Source organism: Vespula vulgaris, chromosome 12 (genome assembly GCF_905475345.1).
Source record: "Vespula vulgaris chromosome 12, iyVesVulg1.1, whole genome shotgun sequence".
NCBI lineage: Eukaryota > Metazoa > Arthropoda > Insecta > Hymenoptera > Vespidae > Vespula > Vespula vulgaris.
The window spans coordinates 3,747,877-3,762,773 of record NC_066597.1 but is presented as its reverse complement, the minus strand read 5'-3'; the positions used below and the strand labels follow the sequence as shown (position 1 = coordinate 3,762,773).

Sequence of the window (14,897 nt, the reverse complement as noted above, 5' to 3'; positions counted from 1 at the left end):
CGCCTAGATTTAAAGATCGGTATTATCGTTTTATAAAAAAGAGAAAAAAAGAAAAATTAAAAAAAAAACAAAAAGGAAAAGAATATTAATATTAAATATAAAATTATCGAACGATCGTACCTTTATCTAAAACTTCGCATTACACCATGATTTAGATGCAAGTAACTATCGATCTATTCTCTCGCTTGTGGTTTATACCGCAATGTAATGAAAACTAATCGATCGATACTCAAGGACGACGACGATGACGACGTTTTGATAATGATGCTGGTTTACGGCATGCACATTCCGATAATTACATTTAATGGTAATGACCGTCGTCATGTAAAGGTGATGATCTCATTTAAATTAAATTGCTCTGAACCTTTTTCAAATTGTTCGAATAGTATCCATTTAATTACATCTAACTTTTACTCCACCCTACACCCACATTAAATCCTTCAAAAAAATAAAAGAAAAGAAAAAAGAAACCACAAAAAATACATTATTAAACATCATTTACATTAATTAGGATAATTAAAGTAACAAAAAAGCAAGTATATTTCTTTATCTATCCATCTATCCATCTATCTATCTATCTATCTATCTATCTATCTACCTATCTAATTTAAAATCGTGTGAAATCGTTGTAGTTCAAAGGAATTATAAATCAGTCGAGAAGATTAGACCAGGTAGATAAGATAAGCCTGAGTTAACGTTGACTCGTATTCCTTGTAATCGAGAATATCTCGTCACTAACTTTCCACGAGAGAGAGAGAGAGATACGATCAAAGAAAAAGAATAAAATGTTTCTTTCTCACTCTCGTAGAACAACATGATAAAATGTATTATCGATACTACCCAAAAGAATAATATAAAACGTTACATTATTTCGATCGTATTAACGAATGAATACGATTATTGCAAAAGATTTGAAAGTTTTGTATTTTTGCCAATTTTCCGACACACTTTGCTTTTCTTCTTTCGACGCGTGATAAGCATTAGTTTGTTTCTGTTCTCTCTCTCTCTCTCTCTCTTTCTCTCTGTCTTGAAATTCGAAAAATTTTCGACGATAGCTTTAAAAGTTTATTTGTTCTTAACTAGGAAGTATTACGGGAAAGATGTAAAATCGGAAAAGCTATTGAGATAATCATATAATCTAACGTGTATATTAAGAATTCTTTTGTAGATTGAAAGTTGAATTGTAGTAATTTGCTCGATTTGTATTTAAATTCGTTTAATTCTACTGATACCGTTCGATTTTAATGTATACGTAGAAGAGGAAAGAAACGGACAGATGTACAGAGAAAAAGAAAAAGAGAGAAGGAGAGAAAGGGAAAGAGACAAGCAAACAGATAGACACAGACAAAAAAAATGGAATAAAAAGAGAGAGAGAAAGAAAGAGAAAGAGAAAGATAGAGATAGAGAGAAGAAAGTATTATATCTTATCGTAGCTCCTATTTGATTTTCTTTTTTTATTTTTTATATCTTCAAAAAGGATTCACATCTCGTGAAAAGTGTTTCCATTATGGAGATGTCGTTTGTCCGACAACCTCATTCTTTATTTTTCTTTTTCTTTCTTTCATTCTTTTTTTCCTTTCTTTTTCTTTATGACTGTTACTCTATTGAGAGAAATCTTCCTTTTCTTCGCGATATTTCAAGATATAAAAAACACAAAAAAAAAGATTAACGATCTATTTTGTCGTAATGGATTCTTTCTTTTTCTTTTTTCTTTTTATATTCCTTTTCTTTTTTTTTTTGCGAAAAAAAAAATTGGGATTAGAATTAAAAGGGTGGGAAAAATTAAGGGGATTACACATTTATCGTTTCGAGGTAATTGTAAGCTAAAACAATATCGTTTGAAATTATTCATTAATTTCGAATAAAATGGCATTTAACGTGCATGCAATGTAAACATAACGTCCATCTACGTAAGTATGCGCGTATAAAAATGAACAATATAAACGTATAAAAAATTTAACGAACGACAAATGTTGAATAAAAAAGTCCTTTTTTTTTTCGTTTTCTTCCTTCCTTTCATTTCTTTCATTTTTTTTCTCTTTTTTTTCTCTTTTTTTTTCTCTCCAAAAATTATTGGCGATTTGTTCTCGCGTACAATATTCTATCGTTGATTGTTCGGGAACACTTGTTGAAGCTGCAACCCTTTCCATTTCGATTTTTATTTCACGGTAACACACACTCAAAAATATACGCATATCTGCATCGTACAAATTATTTTCAAATCCAAAAATCCATCCAGCCAGAAAAAAAACTTTAATTAAAACACAGAACGAATTATTTCATAGACACGCGCCCATACTGTTATATATCCAATATTTGTTTTTTTTTCCTCCTGTTTTCTTCTCTTTTGGTAAAAGGAATTTTACACTTTGCCATTTGAATCGTTATACATAAATTATTCCAAGAAGATAATAACGCACGTAGAAATTCGCGAGAAAATATAAGCTGGAAATAAGAACGAAGAACTTTTGATTTGATCTCCTCAATCTTTATCTCTCTTTCTCTTTCTCTTTTAAAAGATAAAAAGAACAAACAGATACATTCATTTTTATTCATCGAGATCAAGGACAAAAGAGAGCGTGCTGTAATACAAAAATTTTTTCCGAACAATTTCCTTTTCCTATCTCTGTAATATAATAACCAATAACAATGATAATAAAATATGTTCGTTTAAAGAAAAAGAACAAATAAAAGAATATTAATTAAATTTCGACGTTTTTTTTTCTTTTCTTTTCTTTTTTTTCTTTCTTTTCATTGCTATGTTTTATAGCGAAATAATCGCAAACATTTACGTTAAAGTACTTTTTATTGCATTATTATTATTATTATTATTATTATTATTATTATTATTATTATTATTATTATTATTTTGTCGGCGACAAGGACGAGGATAATTCTTGCGTTATCTTTATTATCGTTGTTATTACAACGTATACTAATTTAAATCGATATAGGCCATCGTTTAATTACAAATGAATCGGAACCTCGCAAGCCGCTCCTCGATTTGTCTTGCATTTCGACCTACACACTGTTTGCCTGGGCATCGCGTTTTAACGCTGCCAGATCACTGACTCCAAAATACCATGTGTAAACAATTCAAACGAACGTTAGATCGTAAAATGAGGCAAATCATTGAGTTAAGATTAGAGTTAATTGACGAAATGAGTTGAGGGTAGACGTGAGAGAAGGGAGAGAAAACATTCATCTCTGGTGAGAATCGAAATGATCAAAAAAAAGAAAGCAAAAGAAAAAAGACTTAAGTAAATAAATATATTCAATTTATACGCACACATGCACGTATGAATGTGTGTGTGTGTGTATATATATATATATATATATACGTATGTATACCTTGAAGAAAAATTCACAAGATCAACGAAGATAAACGAATTTCACTTAGACTATTCTCGTGCTTGCTACACATATTTTTGTTTCTTTTTTCTTTTTTATTACAACAGTTTTTATTCGAACATTATCGTTTTTATTCGTTTAATTTCACCGAAATTTTTCTATGATAATTTGTCGTTTTTTTATTTTATTTTATTTTATTTCATTCGATTATTTATTTACTTATTTATTTATTTATTTATTTATTTATTTATTTATTCCGTATCTTTTTATACGACTCACACACGCGTATAATAATCGCGATTTAACGAAGTAGTTAGGGTCAACGTCGAGTCCGGCGAGTACCGTTCCCTAACACGGCTCACCGTCTACTGAACACTCCGACGTCAGGCGTCGCGACGCCTATATCCTATCCCTTTCGCGCGTTTCTCCTTCTACCTCATCGGTATAAACATACAACTGTTTGTCTAACTTACGTATACTGATACTATCTTTCTATTACTATAGCTGTCCAAAAAAAATAGACAGTAGACGTACATACACGTATCTCTATATATGTAAATATTATTGAAACTGAAAATTTGTAACAATACATTTTTCCTCCAATTTTCTTTTTTCTTTTGCTTTAAATAAAAAAGATAATTTAGAATTATGATAACATAATAATCCTTTGAAAAATTCAATTATACGAATAGAATGCGCGATAAATGATTTATGGATTTAATATCATTGATCTGATTAACGATGGATTAATTGTAATGAATAAAATTATCGTACGATATGTAAAAGAAATTTGTCCAAGTTTTTTGAACGAATATAATTTTCTTATTAATTGCTTTCTGTGTAATTAAAAAAATTGAATAAGGTCGAATATCGATCATTTGTTCGTTAACAAAAAAGCGAAGAGAGAATTCCTATAGTAATCTCACTCGTTGTTATTAAGTTTTGTTTTTTTAATCTTTCGAATTACTTGCCAATGAAATTTGTCGATAGAACGGAGTTAATATCAAAGCATTTACGAAATATTCTCAGGATCCTTTTCGTTTACAATTTCGAAATTTAATCAGTACAAACTCTTGATAGGAGCTCGAAGGTAAAATCCTTTAGAGAGCTTACAAAGGAGACAAGGAACAAGTCTAAAGGATCAAATTAACATCGGATTTAACCGAAGGGTTAAAGGGATTAATATTTACTCTAAATTTGTATAATAACGTGACCGACAAATGGAGAAACTTGTTCGAATTTATTTCATTTATTTTGTTCCCTACTTTCTTGTTTCTTTTCTTTCTTTTTTCTTTTTTTGTTTTATTCTTTTGCGTTTGTTTCTTTTTCTCTCTCTTACGATTTCACGATATCGATTTCGATAAGTTTTCTAATCCGTAGAAAACTATGGAAAGTATTTTCGATGAAATTTCAAAGAATACGAAATTCTATAGTTATTGTTTTTGTTATTCTCTAGTAAGGCTACAAGACAAGTTCGTTAAGCCTTCTTTGTTTTTCTTTACTTTTTTTTTCGTTCTTTTCTTTTTTTCTTTCTATTCACACCCCTTGAGCAAGTTTTCTTCGTCTGATCCCAAAATAAAACGATGAGTAAAAGAAATTTCTCTTATTCTTTCCTTGACTACGTGAATTTCCAAGTTTTATGGAATGGTCCGGGTAAAACCCCGAAGCATCGTCGGCTTCTAATTTCTCGAGTATTATCAAAATACGACCCTTTTACTTACCCAGAGAATAAAAAAACTTCTTTAGTGATATGAATTCTCCTTCGAAATTGTGAATTACGGTAAAAGTAAAAGTATAGGAAACATGGTTAAAGTATAACTCAAATGAAAAACTTGAATATGTCATTAATCCGTTAATGATATCGTAATTCGTTAAAGAAATTCTACATTTTTTAAATAATCTTAATATACATGAGTTATTTTATTCTATGAATTATAATTATATAATTATTTCAATAATTATATGATTATAATCTATATTTTTATAATGATATTAATATAAACGAATTACTGTATTCTATGAATTATAACTTATTTCAATAATTATAATTTATATATATATATATACACGTACATACATGCATATCTATAGTTATATATCTTGTATATTACTGTATTTTGAAACATTTATACAAAAGAATAGAGAGAAAGGAAGAAAAAAAAGAGAAAGAGAGTTGGAAAAGTACTAAGAAAAAATATATTAAAGAAAAGAATGAAATAAAGATTGCATTTGTGTAACATCTAAATAAAAGAGAGAAATGCAAGATAAAAGCAGAATCTCGTTTATACTTTTGGAAAGCCTTAGGCAACACATCATTATGATGCCTCAAAAGAACAAGTCTATTTCGGTTAATCAAATTCATACACATTTCTTTTTCCTTCTTTCTCTTTCAGTTTATCAAAGATAAAACATCGACATTTTCTCGATAACTCATTTTGATAAAATAAGAAAAAAAAAAGAAAGAGAAATACAACACAACATACTGCGTAGGATACATATATTTGCATTAAAGAAAAAAAAAAAGAGGTATAAAAATAAATCAGTTTCAATATAAATTAAAAACAAACAATAATAATGGAAATAATAATAAAAATAAATAAATAAATGGATGTTCTTTTTTTCTGGCTTTGAACTTTAACAAATATACTCGGCTGTTTTTTTTGCGTCATTTTTTCTGAAGAAACCGCCAGACAAAAAGCTTCATGGTCAAATGTGAAACTAAAACGGGGAGTTACGATCTCTATAAACATGTAGCAACAACGAAAAAAAAAAGAAGTCAATGAAAGAACGAAATGAGAAGAAGGATAACGAAAAGAAAAAAAGAGAAGGAGTGGAGAAAAAGGATGGAAGGAGGAGAAGAAAAAAAAATAAATGATTAGGAGACGACCTTGAAAAATGTTTGAGAGACCTTGAACGATACCCCATGGTAATAATAGAGTTCTACGAGAAATGTATTGGTTTTGAACAGAAATTGCGAGTGAACGATGATGACGATGGTGAACGATCGATAACCACTCGTACACACGATTATGTATATATGCGTATGCTGTATATATACATATGTACCTATTCTATATATATATATATATGTGTGTGTGTGTTTGATACTGATATCGAAATGAAAGTGGTTGCATTATATTACTCGTAAAGTGTAAACGTTCAGATGACATATTAAAAACTAAATCTAAAAGATTCATTGTAAACTTGTTGTAAACTCGTCGTAAAAAAGAAAATTATTTATTATGTTGAATGATCATTCGATAAGCCGCTTAATTTTTATCTTTTTTTTTTTTTTCTTTTTTCGTAAGATCTTCCTCTATATCGATTGGTATATGCGTATGTACTTTTGAAATGGATTAAATTGATTAGATAAAATTGAAGAGTTCCCTTACAAACTTTCTACCATTTTTTATTCTATTTCTTTTTCGATTTTTTATTCAAATAAAGACAAAATGAAAATGAATATATGTTATTTATCGCAATGCAATGTATCTATATGTATAAATTAGATCAATTTTGAATTTTCCCTGTGAATATCTTTTTTTTATTCCATCTTTTTTTCGATTTAAATAAAGAGAAATGGACGTGTGTGTATGTGTGTGCGTGTGTCTACACATGCATATATATGTAATGTATGCTCGTGTATACGTAAAAGAAAAATATGACATCATTTTTCTCTGGTATTTTAGTAAAGCCGACATACGAATTTGAACCAATGCGATATCTCTTCACGTCGAATTTTTCGCGAAATTTTATTTTCTTAAAAACTTCAACATCTATCTTTGTTCCATCTTTCTTTCTTTCTTTCTTTCTTGCTTACTTTCTTCTCTCTCTCTCTCTCTCTCTCTCTCTCTCTCTCTCTCTCTCTCTCTCTCTCTCTCTCTCTCTCTCTCTCTCTTTTTGTCTCCCACACATACTCATTCTATCTAACTTTTCTCTCTTTCTCTGTCTCTTTCACTCATTATGTCTAACTTTCTTCTCTCTATCTCTCTCTCTCTTTCTCTTTCAAATATTTCCAATATTTTAGTGATTGCGTGTAATAATATTCTTTTATTATTAATATTTGTTTTAATGAGAAATAAATGAAATATATGAATGACAAATTTATTTTTCTATTCTTTTATATGAGAATATCTCAAAGCTTGTTAACGAAAATCTAGATAATATGTTTATTTGTATATAATATTGTAATATTACTAATGTATACAATGTGTGTATGACATGTGTATATGTATATGTATATATGTATACATATAGCTTTGTCGATTTTCCTATAATTAATTGTTATTAAAAATTTTGTTAAAGAATAATGTAAACACGATATTTTCTGACATCCATTTTCGTTTTTATATATATTTCATTTAACCCCATAACATCGAAGGAGAGGGAAAACGAGAGAGAGAGAGAGAAAGAGAAAAAAAAAGTAATTAAATCGAAAGGAATCATCCTAATATTACGCTGCTCTAGAAAGAAAAAATAGATATAGAGATAGACATAGGGATAGAATTTTGCTCGTTTATTCCACGAAATGATTCAACGATGTGACCTAACCTTGACCATCCATATCCATTTACATACGCAAAATCAGTCACGCGTAAAAGAACACCGATGAACGAATTTTCCAAAAACTAGTTTTTCTAGAGTCAAAAATATTTCTTCTTTTTGTATCTAAATCTACTATCAAAACTTTTTTACATTTACTTTTCTAAAAAATAATCGTTTCGCTATCGAATTTTAATATATTATCATATTGAGATTGACTTATTTTTCCTTATTTCATTTTTTTAATAATCAACAAGAAAATATATATTCGTTGATATTTCGATTATAATTAACAAAAAATTTTATATATATTAATTAATTTTTTTAATTCTATCTACTTTGTTCTTTTTCTCCTTTAACGAGGGAACGAAGTTTTGTCGTATTACGAAAAAGATGTAAATTTTCCTGTATAAAAAAAAAAAATAAAAATAAGGAAGATTAAGATTCCTTAATAGTTCGTGAAGATTGTTTAATGAGTTATATTCATGAAAATCAGATATGTCACTCGATCGATCGATCAAGAATAAATAATGGTAATCGATGAAACAGCAATTAATGTAATAGAGTTCGCTTCGTTTCTACTCGATGAGATAAACTCTATAAACAATTATTACGATTTCCAATCTGACACTGTCATCGTCGATTTGTCGAACGTGACCGTTTATACGTACTACATGAATACAAAGATATATATATATATATATATATATATATATATATATATATATATATATATGCATACATACGTACGTACGTACGTACATACACGGTTAGTCTACGTAATTTTGATATCTCTGGAAACTCTTAATAAATAATATAGAGAACGTATATTATGTTATCTGAATAAGATAATATTAATTATTATTTTTAATTCTTTTTTTATTGTTCATAATTCATAAAATTTTTATAAGATCAATAATTCTTCTTTTCATCTTTTCTTTCCTCTATAGGAATTCAATTTTTTGTTTTTATAGATAAGTAATAAAGAAATAAAAAATCTGAAGAAATTCCCTATAAAAAAAAAAGAATAAGTAATTTGTATTATTTGAAGGAGATTGTGTGACGTAGCATCGAATTTTTATTACGGTTTTTATAATTTTTAAGACCCTAAAATGACTATCGGATTTTTTTAATGGAACTCGATGTTTTTTTTTTCCCCTTTTTTTTCCTACGACAAGAGATGTAAATAATATTTTCCTCTTTTTTGCCAATTCAAGCATATTAAATATTACTATAACTTTGAGATTATTTTTATTCGAGATAACGTGCGTAGAATCGTAAACCACACATCGTGTATATCCGAATATCAACGCAATATTCTACGTATTTTAATTTCCACGTTTTTTCAGTTTCCGTCTCGTTTAAACTGAAAGATCGACCGATCGAATGATCGATCACGAATTTCATGGAAAAAGAAAAAAATAGAAGGAAAACCAATTCAACCGAGGTATTTCAGGAGATATAACTATTAAAAAAATCATACGATCTAACGATTCGAGAGAAAGAAAGAGAATAAAGGAAAAAAAAAAAACAATTTTAAAATACTATTTTTTCCCTTAACGAGATCAAGATATCGTATTGTATATCTCAAATATCCTCTTCTTGTATTATCTCACGCTTTATCGTCTAGGAAGTAACAAGCACAAATCATCACTCGTAAATCGCAAAATGCTAGCCGTTAAAATCGTAATAATAAAACTATATCCTTTCGTTATCGCACCTACGTATCGAATGCCATTGTTGACCTGCATTTTCTCTCTTCGATAAGACTTCGACATATTCCAAAGACGATCATCGATTTAGAAATCCTTCGAATTACATACACGTCGGATCTGTTATTTTTACGTGGAAAAAGGACAAATAAAAAAGATACAGAAAAAGAAAGAAAAGCGAGGAGGAAAAAATAAGAGAGAGAAAAAGAGAGAAAGAGAGAGAGAAAGAGAGAGAGAAAGAGAGAGAGAGAGAGAGAAATTAATAATTAGAAAGAAAAAGATAATTAAAGAGAAAAATAATAGTTGGAGAGAAAAAGAAATAATTAGAGAAACTAGATTATAAGAATGAGTGAGAGAAAAGGGGAGAGAGAGAGAGAAAGAGAAATAGTACTTTTGCGCGAAAAAAAAAATAATCAAATTTCCTAAATTGTTCGATAATCAACGTCGTATGAAACAATTAATAAACGAGAGGCAAAGATTTTAATTCTTTTTCTTTTTTTTTTCGTTTTTTTTTTTTACTATTATTTTTTAAGCACATACCGGAAATCGATTTACGCGTCACTCAAACAAAGTACCATATGGTTTTACTTGCTAGAGCTACTCGGTACTATACTATTACCATGTTTTGCACTTAGTGTTTTACCTGTTCGTGCTTTTAATACCCACTGAGAGAAATGACTGATTATGAGAACTCGGCGAGATAGTAAATTAAAGAAAGAGATATAGAAAGATAAATAGTTGAATAAACTTACTTTTATAATCGATTTCTTGTCGTTTCCAATACGTTTTTGAATTCGTCAATGATCGCCAATGAATTTCCATTTGTGATATCTGAGACTATTCGTTGTTTTCTATGAATAAGAAACAAAATAAATCGTCGATTTGTTTTTCCTTAACGATAATAAATTTTAATAAGTACGTACTTACCTTTAACGCCAAATGTTCTACGTAATAGATAATAATTTCAATATTCTTTAAGACCGCTCACAGAGTTTCGCTCGAAGGATGTGTAATTTCCGCTCGAAGCACGTGTAATTCCTGCAACAGTTATTGACAAAATATGAACCACAAGCATAATAGGGTTGTCAAAACAGTGTCCTTACCATGCGCCTATCGTATCAGTGTATAAACTTGTATAGGTTATGGCCCTCTCACGCATAACCTAACAATCGGGTTAATGTGCGACAGAAATTTGTAAATATAGTATATAGTAAAATATAATAAAAAATAATATATAGTAAGAAATATTAGAACGTCTAATATAACAAAAGTAAGTATCAACGAAGCAAGTTATCAAGTCAAATATAAAGAAACTTTCTGTAATAAATAATAGTAACGTCGATAAATTGAAAGATATAAAAGATCATATATATTATTGTTTAAATATTAACTGATTATACCATGTATCGTACATTAAATTATTAATGAACGTCTATAATAATTGGAAGTATAAATTATTTCAATTAAAATCATCGTACGAAAGAAGACACAGTTTCTATGTTTACTCGTCGAAATGTAAAAGAAAACTGACTCAATAACTAACAAGATCGGTCGAGCGTTCGTTTTTGTTGACATTATAATATAAACAACGATACCGAGTACGAGGATTACGTATACCGAAATATATTTATTTTCAATGAAAACAAGGCTTTTTCAAGAATTTGAGAACAAATAATCATCTATCCTCGTTGAAATCTTCATCTTTAAAACGAAATAATGTTCATAGAAATCGAATAAGAATTAATGATTGAATTCCTTTCGTCGTATAATTTATCTTCAAATTTTTTCATACGTACAGTTCCCGCCGATATCATCGATTTTAAAATGCCCGCCTTTTCTTCTTACAAGCAGCATCGTAGACCAAAATAACAAGATTTTTTAATCTTCGTCTATTCTTTTGTCACAAAAATGATCTTTTTCGTATAAAACGAATGTTCCGCGTTTTTCGATTTCTTTTTTCTTGAAAGCTTATGTTGCAAAACTGAATAGTCACTTTTCCTTCCACTTTTTCACTTATTTATTCTCCTCGTTCTCATATTTTTTTTCTATTTCTCGTTTTTTCTACGACAAGAGTTAACAATTCTTCGTTTTATTTAGAAGTAAGTCGAGAGACGTATCGATTCAATGAGATATTTGATCCCTTTTCGATTTTTTACATTATAGACAATGTTTACGAAGAGACTACAAAACAATTGAAACAGTATCCTGATCTTGAAGTGGAAAGCTTGGGTGGTGGAAGAATACTACATGATCCAGAAAAAAAATCTATCAAGGTTTATGGTTATTCGCAAGTAAGTTAACAAATACTATACATAACCATAAATACGATTCGATATTTATATCGATACAATATACAAAGCAATCAAATTGATAATAATAGATTCCTATTTTACCTACCTATAGTCGGTAATAGTAGATTAAATATTACAGATAATATAAATCGAAAATTCTTAACATTTAAATAAATTTCGCGAATTAGAAGATTATTTTAAGAATTTACTTGATTTTACAGGGATATGGAAAAGCCGATCATCAGGTATCAGTCGAATTGTTGAAGAAAAAATATACCGATTACGATATTACATATTCGGATGATGGTTATTAAAAGTAAGGCGGGAAAAAGGAAACAAAAGAAGTGTCTCTACTCGATATTAAAATTCAGTTGAATCTTTTCATTTCTACATGACTTGTTAAATATTTCAATAAACGGATTGATAAAAAATATATCTTTTTATACTTACTGTTATCTAATAAGAAATTCATCAATGAAAATTTTGTGAACTGCTGCAGGTTAATTTATGCACGAATTCGTCAATGATGGCGCCAAAAAATGGCAGATTCAAATGTAATAACAAGTCTTTTCTTACATTCTAACATAATATCGTTGTAATATAATTATTTAAAAAAATGATTTCTTTATTATTTTTGTCTATACATATGTATAACTTATGAAATATTTAGATCATTGTGAATTCGATACAACCTATAGCAATATTTATTACATTTAGGTTATATCTGTTGAAATTTTCATAATCTATCTGATATTGTTATTTCATTTAGAGACAAATCTATCCAAAACACCATAACTTTTCTTTGGAACTTCCGCTTTTTTTGTAGATATTTCTGTATTTACATCTTTAAGCATTTCTATATTCTCCTAAAAATAATATTGATTAAATATATATATATCTGTAGAAAAGTTTGTGTTGATTTGAAATTATTCTAATACTTACTCTACGTTTTAAATCTTTTAATATCTTTTTAGTTTTAATTATTTTCGCAGTTCCACCTTTTCCTTTTGCTTTAGTATTACGTGGTTTAAAATCAATCTGCTTTGGTTTAATATACTACAATTTGAAAATATTTGAATAATTTAATATATATTATTGTATATATGATTATAATAATATAAAAATAATAGCATTGTAAAAACTGTAACAATAGAATATTTATTTTATTACTTACTAAAAGTTTCTTTTTTGCTTCTACTTTTTCTTTTAATTTAGGAACATCAACTTCTGCTATTGCTGTTGGATCCAATGTTATTAATTCTGGTTGAATTTTATCTAAAAGTGCTTTAACCTCTGCCTCGCGCCTTTGCTTCTTCGTTTGATACGGATTTATTTCTAAAGCATCATAGTTAGCTTCTGCACTTCCAGGAACTAGGAGAGATGAAATATTTTTTGCTGTTGCAATACCCAGAACATCCTCATATGGACAAAACTGCATACTTGTTATATTCCATGATGATTTATGTCTTAAGTATGGCTTAATTTCATTCATAGATTCTCTACAAACGGTTGAAATATATTAAATTAAACATATTACTATCTAGATTTATATGATATGAAATGTTACAATACTATCATTTTACCTATAAACCTCTACTACATTTCCCATTGCAGCAGCTAAAAGACCTCGTTGACTGTATGATAAATATTGTGCTGGATATCGAAGAAACAAATTATGAACAGGACCTGCAAGTTGTCGAATATCCCAAACTTTCAAAGATCTATCTGGACAACTTGTTGCCATATAAGTTCCATATGGATGAATAGTACAAGCTTCAACTTTTTGTTTATGACAAAGCATTTTTGCTAGTGGTTGTCTAGTATTTGGAGACCACATTGATACTACTCCTTTGGAATCACCAACACAAATGAGTGCATTACTTGGATTTTGTGTCATTACCTATATTACAATATTACTTTAAATTATTAACTAATATATTTGATATTGTATGTATATATGAATATATATGTCTACTCATGAAACATACAGATATGTTGCCCAATTTAGTAGGATAACGAGAAATCATTGTTCCTATAGAAACATCCAGCCATGCCAGATAACCATCTCTAGAACCACTAGCAAGCAAAAAATGATATGGCAAAAATTCTAATTTATTTATTCCATTCATTGACTTTAAACAATGAAGTTCTATTCCTTGATTATCATAAATAAAAACCCAATCTTTTTGTGCAGCTGCAAACATTGTCTCAATATGAAGCCATGATATATCATGTACAGATTCCATAACATTCATTTCACAAGCAAGTTTTTTTGTCACCCAATTAAGTGCTGCTACATGTCCTTTTCTACCACCTAGGACTAAGTGTCTACCATTTCTAGAGTATTTTAAACAATATGGACCAAAATTTAGATCTAATGTAAAGAACTTTGTAGCACTTGTTATATCAACATTAGCAGCAATTTCTGATTGTTTATATTGAGTAGTTGTCTCTCCAGCATCCGGTTCTAAATGACCATAATCTTCAGTTAAAAGTAATTCTGCTCTGGCAGCATTCTCGATTGATGCTTTTATAGCATTCTCTTTTAGTTTAAGTTTTTCCTTATGTATTTTATGTTTTATCTTAGTAGTCTCATCTTGCAAGTTAATCCCTGGTCCTTTATGATACTTTAAGAGTTTCTTTTTGCTAATGGGAACTCTTTTTGAACGCCTTTTTTTCTCTAAAATAAAAAAAGGATTTATGTATTTATTTATGCATATACGTATAATATATACACAAATGCAAAAATAAACTTTTTATTATCAGATGAAACTAATACATACGTGACTGTTCCATTATGAATATAATTTATATCAGCTTACAATTAGCATTATAAAAGTTATTACATTTATTTACACTAACAACTGGACGAATATTCAATCACATGTGCTTTATAACCTAACTTCACTACACGAGTTTCCTACGTGCGAACGATGAGACCTCTAGCGTCGTATTTCGTAACCATCTTCTTTCAGTTGCATTTCGTTACGTACGAAAGATG

General features: G+C 28.8%; 3 protein-coding genes across 4 annotated transcripts in view; 1 reads left to right on the top strand and 2 right to left on the bottom strand.

Annotated features, from left to right (window-relative positions):
* Positions 1 to 10,456, bottom strand: part of LOC127068245 (phosrestin-2-like) — a 43,763-nt gene extending 33,307 nt beyond the window's left edge. Inside the window, exon 1 of one of the 2 annotated variants that reach the window (XM_051004164.1) lies at positions 10,358 to 10,456. The gene's annotated coding sequence lies outside the window, so the exon portion shown is untranslated. Of the gene's footprint in view, positions 1 to 3,351; positions 3,660 to 10,357 lie in introns of those variants that run through there. The other variant, XM_051004163.1, reaches the window with a different exon arrangement.
* Positions 1 to 12,329, top strand: part of LOC127068273 (14 kDa phosphohistidine phosphatase-like) — a 46,409-nt gene extending 34,080 nt beyond the window's left edge. Inside the window, exons 3-4 of the mRNA XM_051004225.1 lie at positions 11,769 to 11,896; positions 12,118 to 12,329. Coding sequence (XP_050860182.1) covers positions 11,769 to 11,896; positions 12,118 to 12,210 — 221 coding nt within the window. The 3' untranslated portion in view covers positions 12,211 to 12,329. The remainder of the gene's footprint in view (positions 1 to 11,768; positions 11,897 to 12,117) is intronic.
* A 171-nt stretch (positions 12,330 to 12,500) lies between these two features.
* Positions 12,501 to 14,894, bottom strand: LOC127068252 (WD repeat-containing protein 46). The gene is made up of 6 exons (XM_051004187.1): positions 14,680 to 14,894; positions 13,885 to 14,576; positions 13,480 to 13,796; positions 13,071 to 13,395; positions 12,839 to 12,952; positions 12,501 to 12,762 (listed from the first exon to the last, which is right to left on the bottom strand). The coding sequence occupies exons 1-6, from the start codon at positions 14,690 to 14,692 to the stop codon at positions 12,658 to 12,660; spliced, it is 1,566 nt and encodes a 521-aa protein (XP_050860144.1). The 5' UTR covers positions 14,693 to 14,894; the 3' UTR covers positions 12,501 to 12,657.
* Between the last annotated feature and the right edge of the window lie 3 nt (positions 14,895 to 14,897).

What these genes read in the sequence shown, in the direction of transcription:
- LOC127068252 (XM_051004187.1), bottom strand. An exon ending in CTAAATTGGGCAACATATCT is followed by an intron (nt 13,797 to 13,884) that starts GTATGTTTCATG and finishes ATTGTAATATAG; the next exon opens with GTAATGACACAAAATCCAAG. An exon ending in TAAAAGATTTAAAACGTAGA is followed by an intron (nt 12,763 to 12,838) that starts GTAAGTATTAGA and finishes TATTATTTTTAG; the next exon opens with GAGAATATAGAAATGCTTAA.